This window comes from Pezoporus flaviventris, unplaced genomic scaffold, assembly GCF_033815535.1.
Source record: "Pezoporus flaviventris isolate CSIRO_AGI_PZ_B2104156 unplaced genomic scaffold, CSIRO_AGI_Pfla_v1 ptg000031l, whole genome shotgun sequence".
NCBI lineage: Eukaryota > Metazoa > Chordata > Aves > Psittaciformes > Psittacidae > Pezoporus > Pezoporus flaviventris.
This window is the reverse complement of record NW_026892579.1, coordinates 62,962,724-62,986,902: the sequence shown is the minus strand read 5'-3', so window position 1 is coordinate 62,986,902 and position 24,179 is coordinate 62,962,724. Positions and strand designations below refer to the sequence as shown.

The 24,179-nt window shown below is 38.3% G+C and overlaps 1 protein-coding gene across 3 annotated transcripts in view; it reads left to right on the top strand.

Moving 5' to 3' along the window:
• SLX4IP (SLX4 interacting protein) overlaps positions 1-24,179 on the top strand; it is a 78,391-nt gene that overhangs the window by 36,522 nt on the left and 17,690 nt on the right. For 2 of the 3 annotated variants that reach the window (XM_061461578.1, XM_061461579.1), the window contains 3 exons: positions 2,662-2,751; positions 5,783-5,906; positions 23,273-23,350. In XM_061461578.1, the coding sequence (XP_061317562.1) occupies positions 2,662-2,751; positions 5,783-5,906; positions 23,273-23,350 (292 nt within the window). The remainder of the gene's footprint in view (positions 1-2,661; positions 2,752-5,782; positions 5,907-23,272; positions 23,351-24,179) is intronic. The other variant, XM_061461580.1, reaches the window with a different exon arrangement.

Here is a 24,179-nt window from a genome sequence, read left to right as displayed (position 1 = left end):
AGATTGCTCCAAAACTCAGAGGGAAAGAAATCTTCCATTGGGAAAGCTTGTTTGTTACATGGATTTACATATTATTCATATATATTTGTTTTTCTTTGAAGTAATACAAATGTTTGGTCTGTTTATAATATTTTGAAGACTATTTTGAACTGTTCCATTATCTGGTTTCAAATGTGGCTTGTTATTTTCTTTTTTTTTTTTCCTAGCTGTTTTCAAGGCAACTGAGACAAATATTGACATTCAGAAGAAAATAATTACAAGCATTATCTCTCCTTGAAAAGCAGGTCTATACTTTGCATCTCTATCTATATGTCAAGTTTCTGTAGTCAGTAGAAAATTATGCAAGCTAACATGTAGCATTTAGTAATTTGAATTTTCTTGATGTACCAAATACTTGTTCATTGTTGTAAGTGCTGAACCATGAATAATTTAGTGGCTTTCACTTCATAATAGGCAGTGTCTGCTAACTTTGAAGTTAAGTGGTCAACTCAAAAGTTTGCTGGAGCTGACTAATGATTCACCAGAGATTTTTGAGAGATATTTTGTCATCAATTTAAAGCTCAGAGAGGTTTGCTGTTGCAGCCATCTGGTAATTCTTGGTTCTCTAGAGGAAAGAGAAGCCTTTTGATAAAACACATCAAAGCATTCTGCTCTTTCAATGACTGATACCTGTAAGTAACTTAGAAGTTTCTCAAAAGGATTTCACAATGCCTGACTCATGTGCCAAACTTTTGCATTCTAGCTTCAATACAACACTGGTGGTGAAATATATCTTAAATTAGATTTAAATCATTATTTAAATAGTTCTGTTCATGGATAATTTACAGATCTAAGTGTTTTGTAAAAAGCAAAGGTTTCTACTTTATCAAATAGGCTGTCATGATTAATAAAATTGATGCTAAACCTTGTTGTGCTTTGTATTAACTGTACAGGTGAGGGTACTCTCAAAGTCTCTACTTGTGCTATACCATAAATCTAAGATAGAGATGTACTCTCTTAGATTGTAGGTCATGTACAACTATAGTGTAGAAATAGGTATCATATTCTTTCTAGAACTAATTCTGTTAGCAGCTGGAATTCTGGTGTGGGGTTTGCAGATGTTTTTCAGCGAAGATGTTTTTCAGTGAAGAGCAAATATGGAGAGAGGGAGAGTTAGGACAGGAAGTGCACTGCAGCGTCCACTTGAAACCAGAGCGATCTAATGCTGGTTTGTACACACAGAGTTGAGATTTGTCTGGAATCGGGATGTTGTTTCTATTCCATCAGACATTCCGGATGTGCAATTGCCATGACTGCACATGTTCAGTCTTCTCAAAGAGTGAGTTTATTGCATCACAAATGCAGCACAAGCAGCCAAAACAGAGTGATGAAATTGGCTTTTTACCTTTCAAGTTGTTCAGATAAAGGGCGTCTGAGTGAGATGTGGTGGTGTGTTACAGTAAAGGAAAGGGAAAGCATTACCTTGTAATGCCCCACACTGCTGGGTGTGAAAAGGGGGAATATTATCTTTTTTCACTGGAATGAAAAAGGGGTGAGTTGGTCCACAGTGGAACTAAGGACAAGTGTTTGTGCCATTCACTCTTCCTTATGTTTTAGAAGCTCATTGTAATGACTGAGGTACTGATGAAAGAAAGTAATTAAGCCTCCTATGTCAGGTTCTCCTCAATGTCTATAAAGGAATTTCAGAAATAGTTGGTGTGTCTTGGGCTGTACCTGATTATCACCCAGAGCAGCCTTCTGATATCTGAAGAGGACCTGCAAGGATGCTGGAGAGGTACTCTTCATCAGGGAACTGTAGTGATAGGACAGGGGGTGATGGGTTTAAGCTAAAATGGGGAAGTTCACGTTAGATACAAGGAAGAAGTTCTTTACTGTGAAGGGTGGTGAGACACTGGAACAGGGTGCTTGAAGAAGTGGTAAATGCCCCATCCCTGGCAGTGTTCAAGGCCAGGTTGGACAGAGCCTTGGGTGAGTGACATGGTCTAGTGTGAGGTGCCCCCCTGCCCATGGCAGGAGGTTAGAACTGGATGATCTTAAGGTCCTCTCCGACCCAGATGATTCTAAGATTCTATGATACAGTTTTTATTAATAGGTTAGCCTTATTATCATTTAACCATTCCAAGTATAGTATTTGCTAAGTGACAAATGAATATTAGGTAGTCACCATAAGTTCTTTAAACATACTGATTTTACATTAAGTAGTTTGGAGAGACTTCTAAAGAAGCTGAGTTTTTTAAGGAGTTAATAAATTTAAAATGCAAACTAGACTATTAGTATGGTACTACATTTTCAGAAAACAGAATGATGGGAGTTGGTGTAGGTATGGCTAATTCTTCACCTGTTAACATTTCCTAGAACTCAGATTTAAAAGTGCATCTAGCAGAAGAAAATTCCATGTGTTTGTTGCTACTGTTTCAGCTTTTCAGTGAGCAATCCAAGACATAGGTCTGGTGCTCTTGTTTCTCATTAAGCTCAATAAAACAATGGTGAAATTGTAACTCCATACTTCATAATTTTTCACAGTTTCAAGTTGTGCCTGTTGTATCTCTGAATCAGATGCATGTGCTTACCTGATTGTTTTCCTCCTGCCTGCTTGACATGTGCTTCCCAGCAGCTACAGTTGAACATTTTTTTTCTCCTTTCTTTTTTTTTCTTTTCCAGTGTGGGAACTTTGCTGTTTTGGTGGATGTTCATATTTTGCCTCAAGGCTCCAGTAAAGACACCAGCTGGTTTTCAGATCATGAGAAAGAGGTACAGCAAATATCAGTCCTACTTCAAAAGCATGTGGCTGCAGGGAAAAAGTTGGATTGCCTTGAACTGTTCAGGATTTTTCAGTGTTATGAGAACATTGTTAGTTATACCTACCCATCAAGGGTTGCTGTGGGACCCCAAAGTCAGCCATATGTGCTTTTTGAGTCACTAATGACCACTTTCAATTTGCCTTTTAATTTTTTAAACTCTGTGTGTGTGCATGCTGTTCTCATTCTTCTGCCTTGACTTTTAATTTTAAAAACATACTTCTCATGAATGTTTGTAAATTACCCTCAGTGATATGAAACAGATTGTGACAGGTATGGTTTTTACAGAGTTTGTTGGTGGAATATCTTTCTATTAATTGTTTCTTGTTCTGAGAAGTATGAATGATGTTGCATTTAGAGAGTGGAGGAAAACATAATGACAAACTATAGTAGAACTGTTGCATCGTAGGAAAAGAAACTATCTTTATCCTGACAACAGCTGAAAAATGGGAAAATCAGTGCATCAAGTGAGCAGCAAAATTAGGACTGTAACATTCATCAGCCTCTTTGTGATTTCTGCTACAAGCTTGTGATGAGTTACTGGCAGGAGTTTTCCCCTCTTTCAGCCTGGGTGGGAACTTGAGAAGTTTTCTGTTGAAAATGAGCGCAGGACGTGTTTGAGATGCCTGTGGACTTTCCCGCAAGTCTCCGTTACGGCAATTTTCAGCAGATAGTTTTCCTAATCATGGCAGAATTAACTTGTCACTGCAGAGCGTCCCCAAACATCTCAAAGTAATACACTTCAATAGAATTAAAAGAAACAATAGATGAATATCCCGAGGGAGAGAAAGCTGAATATTTAAGTGTGTGGTTCATCCAATTTGTGCTTTATTAAGCTGAGAAGGAAGAAAATAGGGGAAATCTTTCCGACTTCTTTTTTTTTGACTAACTGAATACTCCTTACCCCTTTCTATTTATAACCAGGTTTACTATCCTGGTTATCTGACTTTTAAGTGTTTTCCAAATGTATTTTGTAAGACTGCCAAAACAAAAGATACGAATTTCAGGAAATTAGCTCATGATTGACTTAATAAAGAGGCATGACAGGGCAGCATTCATTGCATTTCTGTGACCGCAGATCTTGAGTGAAGTACAAAGGTTGCATATTTTCAGCAACCCAGAAGTGTGATTCCAATAGCTTTGAATTCTCTTCCTGAAAGTCCTATGCAGAATCTTAGTTGAAGTGGGAAGAAAGAGGTCTTAGAGGCAGATTATGCCTATATGTGTTTTAGGGGAGCTGTTACATACTCATCACAAGCAGTTTTCTACATTTTGGTGGTGTGTGTTTTTTTTTTTCCTGTTTCTCGAAAATAGCCATGGTGGTGCAGCTCTCTTGCTTGTCTGTGGGAAAAGCAGATGCCTCTTAGCTCTGTTGTAACACAAACATGATTTCTGCTGATTCCCTGCTCACCCCGGAGGAAAATCAGAGGCTCTTCGTAGCAAACACTGCAGTCCCAGCAGGAGCAGGGAGCAGCCAGTTCCTGCTTGGAACATGGGGCACATACAGCAGTCTGGGAACTAAATGAGTGCCCATAAGCAGGAGGAAATAAGAGTTTGCGCTGTCTCACTGGGTGTTGTGGCAACCATGGTTTGCACGCTGGTGTCGCATGTGTTGTGCATAGACCCATCTCAGGGTTGCTGGGAGATGCAGGTTGAGGCATTGGGAGCCTTCCCCTTTCTCTGCCCTTCAGATTTTCCTGGCCTTGCTGTCTGTCTCTTTTCCCCTGGAATAGCAAAGTCAATGTTTTATCTTTGTACTTCAAGAACTGATTTTAATTCATGTCACTGCTATGGTCCCTCTCCCTCTATGTAGAAGGTCTCACAAGTTCTTTCAGTGGTTGAAAGTACGTACAGACTATTATCTCAAAGCCGACGCTTGTATACATTTTTTAAATGTAGTTCTTGAATTTAAATAATACTTTCATAAATATAACAAGTAAATTCTTTTACACATAAATTAAGGAAGGGCATGCTTATCCTTATTGTTGCAGAAGGAATTAAATGCACGTTGTGTTTCCACTGCTTTCTAGACCTTTTCATTCTAACCTGAATGTATAATCCTGTGAAGGAATGCGTAATGAGATCACTTTAATGAGTTAAACAGAAGAATAAGTAAATATAGTGTTTTATAATTCTACTGTTCAAGCAGAAAGGAAAAAGGTATTTCTTACTGTAAGGAGAGAAAATACTGTTTCTGGTTGACCAGTGTATGTGCATTGTTTTCATTCAGAGCAGTATGTTAAAGATTTGTTGCTTTACATGCTTTCTATTCATCAAAAGTAAATTTGAAGCCAAGATATGTTAGTTTAGAGTCTACTAAAACAATTTTGTCTCTTGTCCAAACACTATAAAAAGGTAAAATGGTATTTTTGTGTGCCACAATTTATCATTTTTGTGAGCACATTATTGTGCACAATGAAAAATGAGAATACTGTGGGAAAAATCTCAAATAAGTGTGGATGTATTAATTTGAAAACTTATTCTGGTATTCAAGAGAGAATTTTTCGTGTTTTCTCCAAGTTTTTATTTCTTCTATGGTTATTCTGGCTGAAGGGTTTGTTCTTATGTGGTTTTCCTTACGCTTTGCTGAAGGAAGTATGAAAAGATATGAACAGTTATATTTAGGAGCAGAAAAATCAAAAGGAACTAGAGAAATTAGGTTGCTGTGACCTAATCAGCTCCAAGTCTTTGCCCCAGAATTACCCTAAATTGAAACAAGGTATCTGCTGTGGTTGATAAGGATTCTTGCAGACAAATACAGTGTTGACAGTATCTGCAAGGATTTTTTACTAATTCTTTGCTTAAATACCTGATATCATATTTTCTAAAGTGTGTTTCTCACATTTGTATAATACCTCAGTACTTAATTGCAGATGTTGTTTTTCCTTTTTATGTGAAAGGGAGTGATTTTGTATTCATTTCTGCTGTGTGTTTGTGGGCATATGCATATATAGATCTAAATAGGCCGATGGTTACTCTTTCAGAACGTCTGCATGCTGCTAGAGGAAGTGATTACTTCAAGGGTCAAACAGTACTTGGAGGCACCTAAAGGACGTGGTCAGTGGAAGTCAATGGAACGTGCACCATCTGGTCCTCTGTTTCTTACTGGTAAAATAAATGACTTATTGTGAAGTAAAGTAACATACAGTATAGGTGGAAACTGCTGTTCTTTACGTTTTTTCTGTGAGGAATTTGCCATCATGAAAGCCAAGAAGCCAGAAATAGCTGGTGTTTGGGTCTGAAATTACTTCAGAAATTTTATTGAAAAAAACAAGTGGTTTTCAATTTTCTGTGTTACTGAAAAATGAATTTAAGTATAAGAGCCTATCATTGGAAATAAAAAGAATAAATGGTATAATCCTGTGTCCTCCAAAATACATGGAAATCTTGCTGGCTTATTAATTCTTCTTTTCACTTGAACATTTAGAAGTTCTTAATTAAGAAATAATATCTTTACTTTTCCCTCTTCTAACAATCTCTTCAGCCTTAATAAGATGCTAAGATGTGACAAACAGCATTTGTTGCTTGGCAATAGCATCGATGACCTTGGGAGTAGTCACTGTGCAAAGAACAGCAGTAAGAGCATTCACCTAATTTTTTTGATGTTGTTTGTATGTGAAGGTGGTGAGACTAATAGGTGCAATTTCAGTACATGCATGTTTTAAACTAAAGATAATGATCAGTGTAGCTTCTGCTCTAATACTAGATCAGCTTTGGGGCTAAATGTCTTGCCAGGTTTTGTTTCATGTTACTTCATTAGCTGTTGTGGCCATCGTGGTAAGTTTTACACTTGATAGGCTTATCTGTTGGTGTTCTATCACCCAAGCAATTGATTTTTAAATAGTTCTTAGGAAATAATGGCTTTTTTTTTTTTTTTTTTTTTTATTACCAGTCTGGAGCATGTTATAAACATCACAGAAAAGAAGGGCTGCAGTAGTAAAGCCTTGTGTTGGCTACAGTTTCTCATGTTTCCTTAAATATATGAAAATAGTTCTCTACTGAAATATGAATTCCACAATGAATGCAATTACGTACTTACAGTGTACAATACTGATAGAAATTTTTGAATTCAATGTATATTATATTAATTTCTGAAAAATTCTTTGCTTCTTAAGCTTTTTGGTCATTGAAAAGGTATAATCCTATAGAATTCTAGTTGATGGTTGCAGCTTTAAATACTGTTATCGATAATAATTAACGTTTTTAATAAACACAGGTTAAATACTGTATGGTTGGCTGCTTACTGCAAAATTTGAGGCATAGACAGGAGCCAGATTGTTATGGCATGACAGGAGGGTTTTTTCCCACCCACAGCAGCACAATGCCGCATAAGCAAAAAAGTGCTTCAGGACACTAAAGGCTTTCCAAGCCCTTTTTTTTCGTGCAAGTTGTAACTACATTTTATCCCTTTAAAACATTATTCATGTTTATAAAACGCATGAGATTTCAGATCCCTGTACTTTTCTGGTTTTGAGAGAACAGTTTGAACTTTCTTACGGTGAAAGCGTAGGAATGTTACAGAAGGTAGAATCAGAATTTATGAGATTTGTGAGGTTTTTCTGCATTTTCTTTTTCTACCTCAAAAACAAAAACAATGATTTTGTTCAATAAAACTGACAGACATAATAATTCTTTTTATATATGCAGGCAGATACAACACTAATTTGGGAGGGCCTTGGATTCTCTTTTATAGCATGAAGTTTTCAGTAAAAACACTGGTAGTCTGTCCCAGGGTTGTGAACTGATCTTCTGCTTGGCTCTTCCCCCTTATTTCCTGAAAATGAAAAACTTAAGGATATGAGAGATCAACATTAAGCACTCGAGGAGATCAACAGTAATATCTGTGACAGTTTTAGATTAAAGAATATTTACTTTGGATGAGGCAGAATTCCCGTTCCATCAGTTATCTGCAGTTAATCCCACCGTCATTAAATTAACACTAAAGAAATAAAGGAGGAAAACTGTGATAACGAGCATTCATGTTGAACTTAACTTCCAAATCCAACTCTTTCCTCTTCTCTCAGCCTGTTTTGCTCAGGGCTGTAATTTATAAGAAAGGAGTGCTTTGTTCGTGTCCAAGAATCAAGTTTATTCAAGTTACATTCAAGTCTGTTCTTACCTGAGAAGGAAATAACAGAATAGGTGGGTGTTCACTGGAGCAACTGGGACCAGCCTCTAAGGGACTGACCCTTTTAGGTGAGCCACAAGCCTAGCAGTCTCTAGCAGTTATCATTCCAATGAATGGTTTTGGAGCCATGCAAACGTGTCTCCAAAACCTCATGTGTTTTGCCTTCCTCTCTAGAATCACAGGGTCTGTTTGTGGAGTACAATGAGATGCTTTTGTGTTTTCTCACAAACAGATGAAGTGCAAGGTAGCTGGCCAGTGTTTGGCTGACACTGTTTTGTAATATACAAAGAAATGCCCAAGCTTGATATGTGGCTAACTCTGTGCGCATATTGTAGGTGCTGCTTGTGAAATGTGTAAGCTTGCAGCTATTGTTGCATTTGGAGGTTATTAAAAGTTTTTGAGCTCTTCAGACTGACTGTGGTTTCTTCTGCTCAGAATTATGCAAGTCTGTATTTAGAATTTCACTACTGTAAAACCCCTACTGTTTAAGGAAGAGTGTATCTATAGAAGGAACATTAAAATGCTTATTAGCTGGTTATTTACTACTTAAAGTATCCCAGGTCAGCATTCCACCCCTATTTGAACTTGCATCAGGTCAGTTATAATTAGTTTGCTCCCCGCATTGCAGGACGTATTCAAAATTTATTAGAATCAGAATTATTAGACCAGTATTAGTAAGATTTTAGATTCCCTCCAATATCAAAACATGATGTATTAGGATTTTCTTCAGAAATAGAAGCCAAGCTCCTTTACTTTGATCAGCAGATCTCATCGTGCTGTCTAGATCTGCTGAGCAGAGAAGGCTGTTGTCAAGCTGGCTATCTACCATACCTATTTTGAAGAGAAAATTTTCACCTATCAATTTCTTTTTATTATTAACATTATGTTTAATATCAATATTATTTAATAGCACCTTTCAGTTTTGTGGCACATAATATAAATAACCTTGCAAGTTACGTGTTAATTTACATTTCTTTTTCATGTAAGTTACACCCACAGAGCAGTGTGTGGTGGGTCGCATACCATCTCATTAGGAAATCTGTGGGTGTTACACACAGGAGAAGAAAGAAAGAAAGAATGGAAAAATGAGAGAAAGTAGCCAAGACAAGCAAGTTCTTCCTATTCTTCCTTCTGTCTGAACAATTTCCCCACCCCTCCCAAATGGCCAGTATGAACAATTTGCCAAAGTAAGCTTTAATTTAGTCTTTGGACATAGGCTTTGGTATAAACTCTCTGTTTCCTGTGTTTAATTAATGTCCAAACGTGTTTGATTTTGATTTATTTTATTTTTTTAAGAGAAAAGTAAAGTGGGGTAGATCTTTAAAGATTTCATTTTGCCTGCATCCAACTTTCAAGGCCAAAATCATGCAAAAAAGGCATCGATCAGGTATGGTTCACTTGCATTATTTGAAGTTCAATGTAAGCCATCCAAAACCACCCCCCACATATTAGTGAATTTCTTGCATTTAAAAACCCCACTGCTTCACTCTACAGATACATAATCTTTAAATATTTTTAACATATATGTGCCACACATTTTCACTTGGCAGCACTTTTGCTACTCAGTAACAGATACTGATTTTAAGTGATGATGTTAAGCATGTTAGTGTTAGAATGGTCACCTACTGTAGACTTTAGCTAAAAGCAGAGCCTGTTTCTTTCATGTTCTGCAGAACGTGGTTGGTTTTGATTAAGAGCAATGAGAATTAGGAAACAAGAGGCTTGAGGACTGAGTGGAGGCACTAAATACAGGAGAATGACAAAGGGAGGACCATGGAAAATTAACATGGACACAGAGAGAAAATATGGCTAGGAGAAATGTCCACATTAGAAATTAAAGGAAGGAAAGAAGGAAGGAGATAGCTTGTAAACTCATTTCTTCCCCCTCTTGAGAGAGAAGGAAGTTGACTGTTCATCCTATGAGTAATTTTCAAATCTTTTCTTATGCCTTCCCTAGCATCCATGTTGTTTTTCTTGGCTTGAAGGTAGAACATTTTTGCTCTGATTTCAGATATTTTTTATTGTACAGTCTCTTCTACAGTGAAAATAATAGAGGGCATGCTGTCACGTGGCACAGTGAGCTCCCAGCTTGATGTTATCTGCTGTCTCTGGGATTGTGTATATTGTTTTTATACTTTTAACCAAGTTTGCTAAGGAAACAGGGCTTACTGTGATCATGTTTTCCCTCTGTGTGTGTTTGTCCATCTTTTTCCTCAGCTGCTTTTTGCTAAAATGATTGAACTTTATTAACAGGTAGAACTCTTAAGTCATTACATTTTTAGACATTAACTTCTGATAAGCTTCGTAAAATGAGAAACTGGAAGAAGCGTAAGTACTGTTATGAAAAGTTCAGCCTTGCAAAGATCTGGAGTTAAAGTTCCTGTCTTATTTAGTATAAAAAATGCATAACATGTAATTTCATAAGAAAATCATTTCTCTTGCTTATGAAACTGTGCTTGGCTCCTGTAAGCACATAAAACCCATACCATAAATCATGATGGTAAATATTCCAAACTGTTTTGGCCTTGCATTCTAATTTGAACATTATGATTTTTTTTAAGGAGAACACCCTTTTCAGACTGCCCTAGTTTGCTTTAGGGAGTGTGCACTATTACTGTCAAATGGGAATTGTGTAAGATGTTCATAGGGTATATTCCATGTTACAATCCTGTAGCAGCAAAACTGATTTATTCCCACCCTCTCAGCTGTTTACTCTTTCTCCTCTGCTGTGAAACCAAGTTTTCTTTGGGTTTAACTAGAATAATTTCACTTATCTTGCTTAAAGAGCAAACTGGAGGTAGGCTATGGCACATTAGCTACCAGAGGGGACTGAGGAGGACAGAAGTCTTTTAAATGAACTTTGATGTTTGTAGTTGCACACTGTAATTTCTGTCTCTCAAAAGAATTATGATGCACCTTCTTTACAATGGGCTGACTTTGGATTTGTGTCCAAGTCCTGTACATCTTTGTGAACTTTCAACTTGCATTCATCTGTCAGTGACAAACAAGAGTCTCACAGCTCCCTGAAGCATGCAGTAACTTACGCAACAACTTACGCAAAACATTTTATTTGTGTCTTGTACTTAATATTTTCTGTATTTTGCTTTAGATTACTTCCCCCCCCCCCCCTTTTTTTAAAAGCCAGCTAGCGGGAAATAAAGGCATCTCTTTTTTCACCAAAGCATTTTTCTTCCAGAAATTCCAGGTTTTGTATCTGAGTTTTTGTTTGGTTGGTTGTCCTTTTCTCAGGGTAGAAGATGTTTGACAAATCAAACAAAATCCCACATAATTATGCACTGTTTGGGAAAGTTTTTTTAGTGATTTTTTTTTTTTTTTTTTGGTACCTTAGATTATAATACTATAGTATTGGGAAGAGCTCCCAAGAAGGGCAGCAAAGATGATGCAACATGAGGAAATGCAATGCAGGGAACTTAGGAAATACAGGGAAACAGTTAAGTGTGCTAGGACTCTTAGCCTGGAAAATACATGAACTAAGGGGAATGCAACAGAGATCTATGAAATAATTTATTCTCTCTTCCAATTTGAGAGCGAGAGGGCATCAGATGAATGTACTGGAAGCACCGTGGTAGTTAGCAGAGCTGTGGAACTCTTCGCCAAAGAATGATGGGTATGCTAAAAGCTTACGCTGAGTCCACGAGAAACATGGGAGAGTAATCCAGGGAGGGTACAGGATTCACAAATCTCCTTTGGTTCAAAAAAGGCCTGACTTGAGAGTGCTTGGAGTCTGGGAGAATACTGAGGAAATAAACACATGTGCTTTGTTCTTGTGTTTAGTCTCCTTGTAGCCATTTATAGTGACTTTTATATGCAAGGCATTTTGCTATATGAACCTTTGATCTTATCCAGTATGGCCTTGCTTGTCATTGTGCTTTTGTGGAACAAAACCTGCACTATATATGGAAAACTCAGTGTGTCAGAGAGAGTTGGTGGGTTCCACAGATCGTCAGAGAAAATTCTGCGCTTTTTAGGTTGAAGGATCTACTTTTCCTGTTACTACACTGATATATGCAGAGACTTCAGCAATTGCTACCCCTATCTTAGATGAGACTTTTGCAGCTGCAGCACCAGGTGGGTTGAATGCATTCTCCTCACTTCACTTCTTTCCTAGCTGCAGCTCCCATGTGAAGTTATTTATGGTCTTGGATAGGAAATGAAATAGTGTATTTGTATTAAAGATGCACTAAATAAAGTGGTTTTATAGTTAGTATTGTTTTGAAAAGAAGTATTTATTTAAAACAATAGGAGCGTTGTTTAACGTGTATTTTTGTGAGAAGAATTTGGTGTTGGTTTTGAAAGGCCTTGACCTCTAACCCTTAATTATCACCTGCCTTCATTCATCCTGGCTCTTTCTCTTGCTTCCATCTTGTTTCCATCATTTATCTCTTGTTTCCATATATTTGATGAATAGAAAAAAAACCACTATGAAAATTACTCTTTAAGTGCATGTATTTAGAAAAAAGATGTTTTTTTACACCTGCATGCATGCACAAAGGTTGATAGCTACTGACTTGTACACCTATATAAGCTATAAAGGTCCTTTTATAGCATCCAAGTGCTTCTGCATAGTAATTTTTCTGTTAGGCAAATTTAAAGTTTATCTTTGGAGTTTTCATTATATAGTTAGGCAAAAAAGTCAGTATCCATTAATTGTGTGTATTTACAGAGTGGAATTATACCTCATCTTTCAGTTTATCAAAGCTGGCTAGAAGTTAAGAGGCAAGTAACCTCCAGCAGGTAAAAATGAGGTTTGGGATATTAGTTTGATGTAAGGTAGGCAAGATGAACCCCACCTTTCATTTCTGACTTGATATTCACTTGAGAATATCAAAGTGACTCTCATCTAGGCCAGCGAAACACAGCTACCTTTTGAAAGAGCCAAAGAGCCCTGAGCATCTGTTTGTCCCAACTGGAAATTCGGCATTTTTGGAATCCACATGGAGTGATTTTGAAAATCTGTCCCTAAGCACTTACCATTTCTTATTTGACTGTCTGATTCTTCTTTGTAATGTGTTCCTCTTGAAGGTACTCTTTATTGTGTGTTCTGTAGAGCTTTGTAAAGCTTCTGTAGTCACTTGGAAGCAGGAATGCAGAGGATAGAGTGTCAGCGTACAGCTTCTACGGACCAGTAGCACTAGGCACAGCTGGAATAGATAGCAGATAGATTTAGAGGGGGCGTTTGTATGCTGACTGTTTCAGTTGAGATCTTCTGAAGAGTAAGCTTGACTTTGAATTATCTTCTCCTATCCTTTGTGAACATGGCAAATAGGATTTCTACTAGAAGCATTTTATAGATTCTGTGGTCTGTTTAATGCTCAGATTCCTTGTGTTGGAATGTCTAAAATACTAGAGAAAAAATTATTCGGTCAGTATGATCAACCTGACTTGCCTTAGCAGTCTGACCTTCACAAATACGCGTATGGGGTAACTCAAAGTCTGTGCTGCCTGGATGGGTTTGGCTAGGAAGGGACCCTAAAGAGCATCTAGTTCCAACCCCTGTGCCATGGGCAGGGACACTTCCACTAGACCAGGGTAGTGAGGGCAGCTGTTGTGGGTTAAGCCCAGTCAGTAACTCAGAACCACGCAGCTGCACCAGCTACTAAGGAGGAGAAAAATGACTGCTACTGCTGAACCCAGGACAGCAGCTTAACATAATTCATGCATTCTGCTGAAGTAAAGTGTTTGCAAATAATGTCTGAATCTGGTCGTATCTTTTGGGTTTAGTTACATCTTTTATAAGGTATGGTATACCTTTAAGATTCAGTTTTTTCAGCTTGGGTACCTATGATTGCATATATTACTTGCTGACATGCATAGTGGGTTGTGTTGTTCAGATGCATACCAGGTTGTGCATTACAAAACACACACACACTGCACTCCTGTGCAACAAGTGCTTGTTGTCCATGTGCAGAGCATGCTGTGTTTGTGTGCAGCTGTGGTGGCTCTGTGTTTGTGACTTCTAAAGGAAGATCTCTGAAAATCTCATCCTGGGACAGAAATTCTGTGTTTTTAGACTTGAGTGGTCTTGCTGGGCAGTGATAGGAGTCATGAGGGTGGTGAGGCACTGGAACAGGTTGCCCAAAGAAGTGGCAAATGCTCCATGCCTCCAGTGTTCAGGCCAGGCTGGACAGAGCCTTGGGGAACATGATCTAGTGTGAGGTGTCCTTGTCCAGCAGAGGGGCTGGAACTGGATGATCTTAAGGTCCTTTCCAACCCAAACCATTCTATGATTCTATGATATGTTTTAGCAGGCATGTAAGCGTTTTGCATTAGGACCGTTGTCAGCATCACAGGTTTGAGGCAATTTCATGTAACTGCATAGGAAGGGAAAAATAGCTTGATTTAATAAAAAAAAAATAGTCCCAGAAAATCCAAACAAAACCTCATTAAACAGAGGTCGTGAACATGGATGGAAAGGGAAATATGATTTCCTCAGGGGAAAAGAAAGACTATATTTAAAATTAACCAGGTTTGATAGCTCCTTTTGCCTGTTTAATTAGCTCAACTGTATGTTAAATAAAATGGAAAAAAAATAGGGATTTGAATTTTATTTTGAGCTGAAATATCAGATTCCTGTAAAAGAAAAGAAAGTGCTCTTTATTAAATGTTTCTAAAGAGAGCAATACTGTTTTGGTTACAACCTAAGCAAGAAAGAATAGGGATTTGAAAGAAAACCTAAAAGAAATATGTTTTCCCTAGAAATGCTTAGAGGAATTTACTTAATTGCAACCAGAAGTGTGACCTGGAAGTGTAACGTTTTGACCTTTTAGCTGTCTGGTTTCCTAAATGTGTTGTTTTGCTCTCTTTAAACTGTGAGAAAATCTGCTTTGCACATCTTTAACCCTTGCATTCCCTGAAAGCCTCAGTGTTAAAGTCCCCAGCAGTCCAAGAAAAACAAAAATTGTCATTACAGCTTAAGGAAGAACAAAATCATAATAGATATGTGTTGATCATTGTAGTTCTTTCTGTTTTCTTTTTAACTGGAAGTAATTGCGGGTGTAATTTCACGGTTAAATATGAATAGGAATGTCTTTTGAACTTTCCATGTTACCATATTACACAATAGTACTTTCCTTTGTTCTTTTGTTCTAGAGTTTCATTATCATATGACAAAGGTAGAGAGAAAATTCACTTTTAAAATTGCAAACATTTTTGTGGGTTTGTTTATATTTGGAAAATTTGTATAAGGCTTTACAGAAATCTGTCCAGAGAGAGATGGAGGCCAATTCCTGAAGAGAAGTTGTTCATACTTTCCCTGTGTAAGTAGTTCAGGGAGGGCAGTTTTCTTTCTTGTTTTTTGAATGTGTGTGGGTCATAGGATATGGGCAGTGCCTGTCTGCTCTTTTCAGTTGTCTTCCCATGACAGAAGACAGGCTCATGGGTTTTGGCCTTTTCTATAAAAGACCTCAAATTTGTTATTTAATATTGAGAAAGAGGATGTTCTGTGTACTTTTTTGGACTTAGCATCTGTCACAGTGATGCCAGAAACTGCAAGATACTGAGCTGCATCATGCTGGTGGTCCGTTATAGCACTGCGGTCTTGAGTAAGCTAAAATGAGCAGTTACAAATGATTTGTAGCAGCCATATCAAGGAGGTTGGTACTAGATGATCTTTAAGGTCCCTTCAAACCCAAACTATTCTGTGATGTATGATTTTGCAGTCAGTCTCTAGCTCTTTGCACCACATCTGGCACCTGCTTCATTGTTAGAGCTGATCTTCTGATCACAATCATGAGTTGTTCTTTGTCTTTTTGGTGTCCTCTTTGCATCAGAGCTTGTGAGAGCAGAAGGAGATTGAGATTTATTTGGCAATAGAGCCTTTCAGCAACTGACTTAATTACAGGCTATTTGCCAGCCTTTAAAAAGAGAAAATACAGAAGACTCCATTGTGGTGACTTTCCACCTATTTGTTATGCTCCAGAATTTCCTTATATTCTGAGCTGTTATAAACCTAACAAGAGTCTGTTGTGTGAAAAGACAAAAATCTGTGAACCTCTGGCACAGCTTGCTTTGTTCTGTGAGAAACACATGCTGGTTCAAGTCCACACGTGTCTCTTAGAACTCACTTTCTTTTGAAGTGTCCTCTAGATGATAGGGTAGAAGAAAAGAAGACTCATGACCATGAGCATCCACCTCTTGGCTCCACCAGGCTATCCTACCAGGAGACAACATCTGTTGCTGCCATATGTCAAGATCAGTTTCGAGTCATAAAATCATGGAATAGTTAATGTTGAAAGGGACCCTAAAGATTGTCTAGTTCCAACCTCCTTGACATGGACAAGAACATCTAACCTTTTCATGTTCATGTTCAGCTGAAGTTCTGCTGAAGCTACCCGCTTCTATGAGCTTTTTTACCCCTCTCATTGTCTCACATCATGAGTGACAGACTCACATCAGTGACAGACTGCTGGGCTTTTTTCACCAAACCAAGAGGACTTGTAGCCATGTAATGCAATATAATCCTGACTTTTTAAAGTTACGCTTGCCTAGAGACCTTGTTCTCAGTTGAAGATGAAAGTCTTGTCAGGTGTAGGAGCTACAGGGTTAAAACCATTTCCTCTCAGGGAAGAAGTTTTGCAGAAGTTATTTCCTATTGCCAGGGAAAAAAAGTAGAGCCTGGAGACCTGTGAAGGGTTTGACTTTATTTTAAAATCTTTCAACATCATAGTATTGGCACCCACAATTATGTTGTTCCAATGAACAGTGAGAGGAACCAGTCATGTCTGTTCCATTCTAAAAGCTCACTTCCACATTTTGATTGGGTTTTTGTGCTGAAAGAGACTGCTTCGTATTGTAAAATTCAAAGTCCTCCCTTTAAAGTATTTCTTGGCATCAAAAAAATTTATGAAGCTCATGGATATCCTCAAAGAATAAAAAACCCAGAAACAGGGTGAAAGGACGTATTTTTTGAAAGAGTTATGTGCTATGAAAGGGACCGTGCATTCCCTGGTGCCCTGGAAATCAAACTTGTCACCATCACAGTGTCTGTGTTTCATTTCAGTTAGAATCTACCTTACTTTTGTCACTGCAACAAATCAGTGATGTAAGTGAAATTGCTCCATTTGGATACAGCTGTGTCTGGCCGGTTTGGAGAAGATGCTAAGCTCAATATGCAAATGTGGCAGCAGACAGTTTTTAACCAAGCTGCTCCTTCATGGCGATGCAGGCCCTTTGAAGGGCTTTGGATTCTTCTCTCCTACTCATTTGTCAGCATTTACCGCAGGATTTGTTTCCCAGTTCTCTCTGCTTTTTGGCTGGTAGCAACAGATGCCTTTCTGAGCCCTTCTCAGTTGTTGTGCTCGTTCCAGTGGTTAAAGAAGTCCAGGCACGTGGCTTCGACTGGAACACAGTTTATGTGTTCAAAGAAGTGAGGCCATATAAATAGCTTTCAGTTTATTTGTTAAAGCACATCATGTGCAATTAATAATATGGTCAGTGACTCTGAGATGAGTAAAAGGATGAAATCAAATCTTGTCTCCTGTTAGAAAACAGTTGTCTGTGATAATGGTACACTAATGACCATCAAATATATTGCTCTAGTTTATCTGCTTAACTGTATTAGCAGGTGGCGTTAGCTGTTACTGCTTATACATTATGAATGAGTATTGAGAGACTGTAATTTAAGAGCTGTTTTACAGGCCTGGATTAGCCTGCCTCTCCATCTCAAGTACTAGTGAGGGGAAGATGGTCTTTCTCTTTTAGAGCTGGTGTGTTCTCAGGACCATCAGGTGCATTTATCATAGAATGGTTTGGGTTGGAAAAGACCTTAAAGATCATCTAGTTCAAACCTCTCCCCCTGCTATGGGTAGGGACACGTCACACTAGACCATGTAGCCCAAGGCCTTGTCTAACCTGGCCTTGAACACTGCCAGGGATGGGGCATTCACAGCTTCCTTGGGCAATCTGTTTCAGTGCCTCACCACCCTCACAGTAAAGAGTTTCTTCCTTATACCCAACCTAAATCTCCCCTGTTTAAGTGTGAACACATTGTCCCTTGTCCTATTGCTACAGTCCCTGATGAAGAGTCCTTCTCCAGCATCCTTGTAGGCCCCCTTCAGATACTGGAAGCTGCTGTGAGGTCTCCACACAGCTTCTCTTCTCCAGGCTGAACAGCCCCAACTTTCTCAGCCTGTCTTCGTATCATCTTGCAGCCAGATGGTCTTGTATATGCTTTACTTCTGTGTTCTTTCCTTCAGAATATCCATGACAAACAGGCTAAGAAGAGCCTTACACTGGATCCAGTTTGACCAGTATAGGTCTGATTTCAGAGTGAATTCTGCGCCTCTCCTGCTAGAGGAGAGCCCTACAACCCTACTCTTGGATTTCATAGAACGGCTCAGTCCAGTTTCACTGTTAACAGCTTGTATTGTAAAGGGTTTAGACAGTGTGCAACAGCCAGCTATCAGGGTTCTGATAGCAGAGAGCATTCTGCTAGGTGTATCTCATCCTTGTCTTGATCAGATTCATTAAAAGGGTAATATCTTTTTTTCCAGTTAGAGCCCCTGCTCCCTGAGAGGAACTAAATCTTGTCCCCAGGTCCTTGATGGGACAGATCTCTCACTTATTTGTCTTGGCAACTGTCCTGTGTTCAGAACATTTAGCAGGTAGAAAAATAGCACTAGTACTAATAAAATTATGAAAGAAGGTGGTGAAAAAAGTCTGCAGTCTGGTTTTGTCTATACTTGGTTTAAGCTGACTAAAGGGCACTTGGGAAAAGACAGAGGCAAATTACATCACTGAATTTATTTGCAGGTATAAGAGTTTGCAAGATCAGACCCTGCAGCAATACTCACTCACTCAATACTAGACCCTTTTTTTGTTCAGTCCATACTCGATGTATATAAATTTAGTGGCCTGACTGTTTATCTTAGTTATTAAACTTTTGTTGTTGTTTTCTCTAGGCTTTATTTTATGTTTTCCTGTGTACTTGCTTGTGATTAGCACTTGAAATAATGAAAATGTTAAAAAATAATTTAACAGTTCTTTGAACTGAAGGCAGAAGGGATGGAAAGAATGGAAAAGAATGGATGTCATCCTGAGCTGGTGAAGTTGTTCCAAACCCTGCTGTTTGGGGTGTAACAACTTGCACTGGATGAAGATTCTCGTCATTAACCACACAGTTTACTTTCGGTGGGGGGCAAGGACATTCTGAGTTGACACAGAAATTCTGTACCCATTCTGAACACTGAAAAAGCTCAGGGAGCATTGACAGCTTTTTGTATCTGCTGTCCCTGCTGGTGTATCCTTGACTTGGACCTAAACTTTCATGTCAGCATTTGGTTTGAATCTCCCCTAAGTTAGCGATGGCAGCCTGCTCTGGAGCACATGAACATTTGTTTTGGGAAAGGAAAGCTGCACCATTAGCAGGAGGTTTGGAATAAAATGTTCCTTCTGGGTTTTGTTTACAAACGATCAGGAATTTGGATTTAGTAGTGAATAATTCTAAGTGGAGAAATATGACTGGTAAAAAGCAGTGTAATAATATGTCTGTAGAGCACTTTGAAGATGAAAAGCTCTATATACTGTAAACATTATTACTAGCACAGCTTAATCTGTGTGGAATAATTAATCTAGCATAAATAAAATGTAGATTTCTTTTTTTAATGTACAGTATAGTGTTTCAGAAGTTTAATGCACCTATGTATTTAGTTTCACATTGTAACATAAGGAATTCATCCTCCTATTTTTTTTTTTAATATCTTTATGTTGCAATGATTTACTTTGTTGTTAGTTTCCAAGCATACAGAGAGGCCTAATCCAGAACAACCTGTCCTAAATGTGAAATGTCTGGGCTGGGAGGGAAAAAAATAGGTGTTTTTAGAAAGATGATCTAAAAATACTGAGTGATGAGAAATAGGTGCCTGTCAGATATGGAAATGTTTGTGGGGCAGTCGGCCTTCTTAAGCTCATACTATGGCTTTGGAGAAGCCTGAATTGAGTTGCAGAGCCACGCAGGTGCCAGATTGTGCTGGGAAGGGAACACCTGCCAGGCTGCTCCAGATAACTCAGCACCTCAGAGGCATTTTCCCAGGCTCCCAGATGAATGGTCCCTAATAGCCGTGGGAGAGGGCTTCCCATTGCTCCACACTGTACCACAGCCTCTTCTTGGCAGCCTTCTGGAAGCACAAGTCAGCTTGGCTTCTGACTGCTTTGGAAAACAAGTGTTGCTGGATAGTCTTACAGTAAAGAGTCAGTGTCTGATACTTCCTGTCGGTGTCGTGGGACTATGAAATATAACAGGCAGGGCAAATTACCATTCCCTTAAAAGGCATCGCTCATTGAAACTGAAATCTGGCTTTTCTAGAATCACTTTGAGTCAGTCACATGTTTGGTTTCAAGCTCTATTTTGTTGGGTTTGGAGGTTTTTTGTTGTCTTGGTGTTCTGTTTTATTCTTGTTTGGTTTTTGGAACCTGGATCTGGTGATCTAGGTGCACAGTTTTGAAGTAAGAAAAACAGAACTCCAATCACTATCACCAGTTTTATTTCTGTTTCTGTGTTGGTAATCTATATTGAATGATGAAAAGAAAACTGAAGATTGGGCCATCTGGGTTTGCTGAGCCTACAGTCTGTGAACTTTCTTACTACATTACTGACTGCAAAACACTGTATGTAGCTTAAGGTTAAAACTTCTGTGTTGTGCTTAAAAGGAGTTCATGATGGATCATTTAGTGCGTATCAGCTGGTCTCTTCTTCCAGGTATCATGAGCAGCAGCTTTTGCTCCTGGCTGAGTATACAGTGGCTGTCTTCCCTGGAGCATAATCCACAGCTTGCCCAAAGCCAACATTAGTATATGCTGGTATATAAACAGCGTTGATGGTGGACAAGTCTGGAACTGAGAGCAGACTTAGACTCATGCTGAGTAACTGTGTAGAAAGTTCAAAAAGCTGCAAGTTGCATGAGGTTTTCAGATAAGAAGTTTTTTTTTGTGGGGTTTATTTTTTAGTTTCTTATTTCATGAAGCAGAATGGTTAATCAGATCATATATTTCTCTCGAAGGAAGCAGAAAGAGGATATCACAGTTTTTATAGTTCTGCAGTAACTCTGGCGACTTTAGGGAAGTTCTGCAAGCTCCAGCTGACTATGGTTTAGATCAGATGTCACATACAAGAGGCTTTCATAACATTTGATGAGCGTTGCTGTGTGATACTTTCAAGATACTGGTATCTTGAATGCATCTTAAAACTTTCTCACAGTTAGCAGTAAGTAACAGCAAATCATCTGTTCAGGCTTTTCCAGCAAAGTCAAGTAATAAATAGCCATGGAAACTAGCTAGTGTTAGTCCCTCTGGGCCAAGCTTATTGGCTCAGGTGCAGCTCCCTGGGAAGGCTTTATAAGACTTCAGACTTGAGCTGACGCTGCAAAAGCAGTGTAGAGGTGTCTCAATCTCTTTCATAAGTAGGAATTTGGTTAGATTTGAGGTAGATGTTCTTTTCCAGAGAACAGTAGCCAGCTGAGTCAAGAGCTTTAAGAGGAATCTGAAACTTTGTTCAGGCCCTTAGTCAATCAGGTATGATTAAACACTCAACCTCTCAGAGAATACCAAGGTAGCAAGAAAAATAAATAAGATATACCTGTCACTGATTCACACAAGAATTTCAGGAATGAATTATGATGCTTTTTCCTTGAAAAGCAAAAGATTCACTTTTTCATTTTAAGTTCCTCGCAAGAAAAACACATTTAGAATATCCTAGCCAAATGGAGGTTGAAAGACTTCTAGTATTTACTCCTTGTATATAATGTTTGAAGATTTGTTTGCAAAGTTGTACTTTTAGCAATGTTACTTTTTCAGCATTGCTGAGGGTCACGGTGGAAGATGCTATTATCACACTAATAACTTATTTATGTGTTCTTTGATTTGGCTCATCCTACTCACAATGTTAAAGAATCGTGGATGCCAAACAGGAAATAGCTAAAAGTCATTTTCTTTAATTGTGCTCGTAAATATACAGTTAATAAAGCTTGTGGATTACATCCAAATTTTTCTCCAGTGCTCATCATTTTTAAAGGATGGTTCAACTTGTCACATCTTGACTTGATCTCGAAAGGGAAGTCAAAGTTTAGATGTCTTCCTGAGGGGAAAGAAAAAAGATGGCTGATAAATTTCAAAGGGATTCTTGTGATCAATAACTGTAGTTCTTAATGAGGGGTGATGCTGAACAGCACTTGATGGTAAGCTTCAAGAGGTCTTGTAGGAGTTTTGTAGCCTGTTCAGGAGAGGACATGAATTTTGGGGCTTATACTTAGAAATAAGGCATGCCTTGGTGCTAGCTAAGTAGAAATTTAGGTTGGGACAAACAGACTTTCCTTCTTTTTTAAACGTTGAATCAGAAGAACAGCAGTAGCACTTAATTTTCTAACTTTTCTGTGGTAATTGCATGTAGGGTATCTGATTGTCTTGGAAGCAGAAATAATTTAAGTCTTGCAAAACCCATCAGAGTTAAGGGAAATACCACTAACCCTCTTCTGCACATTCATTTTAGTGAGGCATCCAGAAGGATTGTGGAGGAGGAGTCACAGATGCTAACTTCTTTGAGTTTCAGTGGGAGTTAGGTTGCTAAATACCTTTATGAATTAAGTCCTTACTGATTTACTTAGGGTCGTTTGGGAATTTAAGTAGAACAAAAGTAAAAGCCGATTTCCTTTAGCCGTAGCCTAATAGTCTCTTTGCTGTAATACGACCCTTTCTGTCCTTTTCTTATGTTATGCATATCGTTCTCAACAGAAACTGAAGAAGCCTCTGTGTTTCAGGTCTCTGCTGGATGAGCCAGGCTAGCTCTGTCTACTTGTAGATACTGTGGATTTTAAATGTATGCATCTCTCAATTCCGTGGAATTGTAGATAATTAAGATATTTCATTGGAGGGGGGGGACGGGGGACGGACGGACGGACTTTTGTCTATCAGGTTTGAATATGTCACCATTCTCTAGAAGTCAGTTAGTAAATGGTCATCTGTAGTGTTCATGTAGAGTATGTATGAAAACCTCATAGTGAATAGGACTCTATTGAACTAGTGACCATGACATTAGTCTGTTAAGGAGATGGCTTTACTGATCAGTTAATTGATGATAATTTATTTTTGTGATTGGATACCAGAACCTTGGTAGTTAATAATGTTTTAAAATATTTCCCTTGTTTCAGATACTAATTTCTTGATACTTAAGGATGAGCAGTTTCTTTTAAACATTATCTTTTAAACTTACATTTTCTTTTGTGTTCTTGAGCTGCTGCTTTCTCTCAATCCTCCCTTTGCAGATGTGCAACACTTTGAGACCAGAATGCCCAAGATACCCTTACACTTATTATTATCCCTTTGTTTTATGTTGCAGCCAACAGTTTGCACATTACTGCCTACTTTATGAAGAGATGGGTTAATCTCCGTTGTGCTGTAGGGAAACGTTATCGTGGTAAGAAATCAGTTTCTTATAGTGCTACTTAGAATTCTGCATATATGAGAGGAAAAAAAGGAACATAAACTAATACTTTGTCAGAGTTTGGTCTCCTGAATCAAAATATCTTTCAGAGCTTGGTTTTGATGTGTTGTTTTTTTCAGGGGATGTTTTCTACAAAAAAAAAAAAAAAGTTTTTTAACATATGATGGCCTTTTTTTTTTTTTTCAAGCTTAATTTTAAATTTGTGTATGCCTTGCTCCAGGGTGATCAGCTAAGCCACACCAAATTCTGTAAGTATGATGAGACTCAGCACTTTACCGAGTCTCTGCAGGGTGAATCAACCAGAGGTTGCAGTATGAATCACTTCATTATTGCTCGAGTGTCTTGTGACATCAACTGTACCATACAAGTGTATGCAAGAAAAGGCTTTCATTCATCTCATTGCTATAAAACCTTTACACAGGTGATGTCATTGGACCAGATCTTTTCTTCATGTTTTCTCAAGCCAGGATGCTCTGTAAGGAAGTGATATCAATCCTGTCCTGCCACCAGGAATAAAAAGGACCTGTAACAATCACTGCCCTGTGTGCTGACCTTTTGATTAAAAAAAGGCAAAATAAATCAGGTGCACTTAAAAATAATGAATACTTGAATAGATATTTTAAAAGAATTTCTGATTTATCTAGGTAGGAATTCATTATATTCATAAATGTTCAAAACTCTCTTCAGATGCCAACAAGTTGTTTTCTAAGTCCTATTGGCTGAAGTGAGTGTGATTTGAAAGTATTTCCTCAAATTTCTTCTCTGAACCTACGAATTGAATCTAATGGATACCCAAAGACAT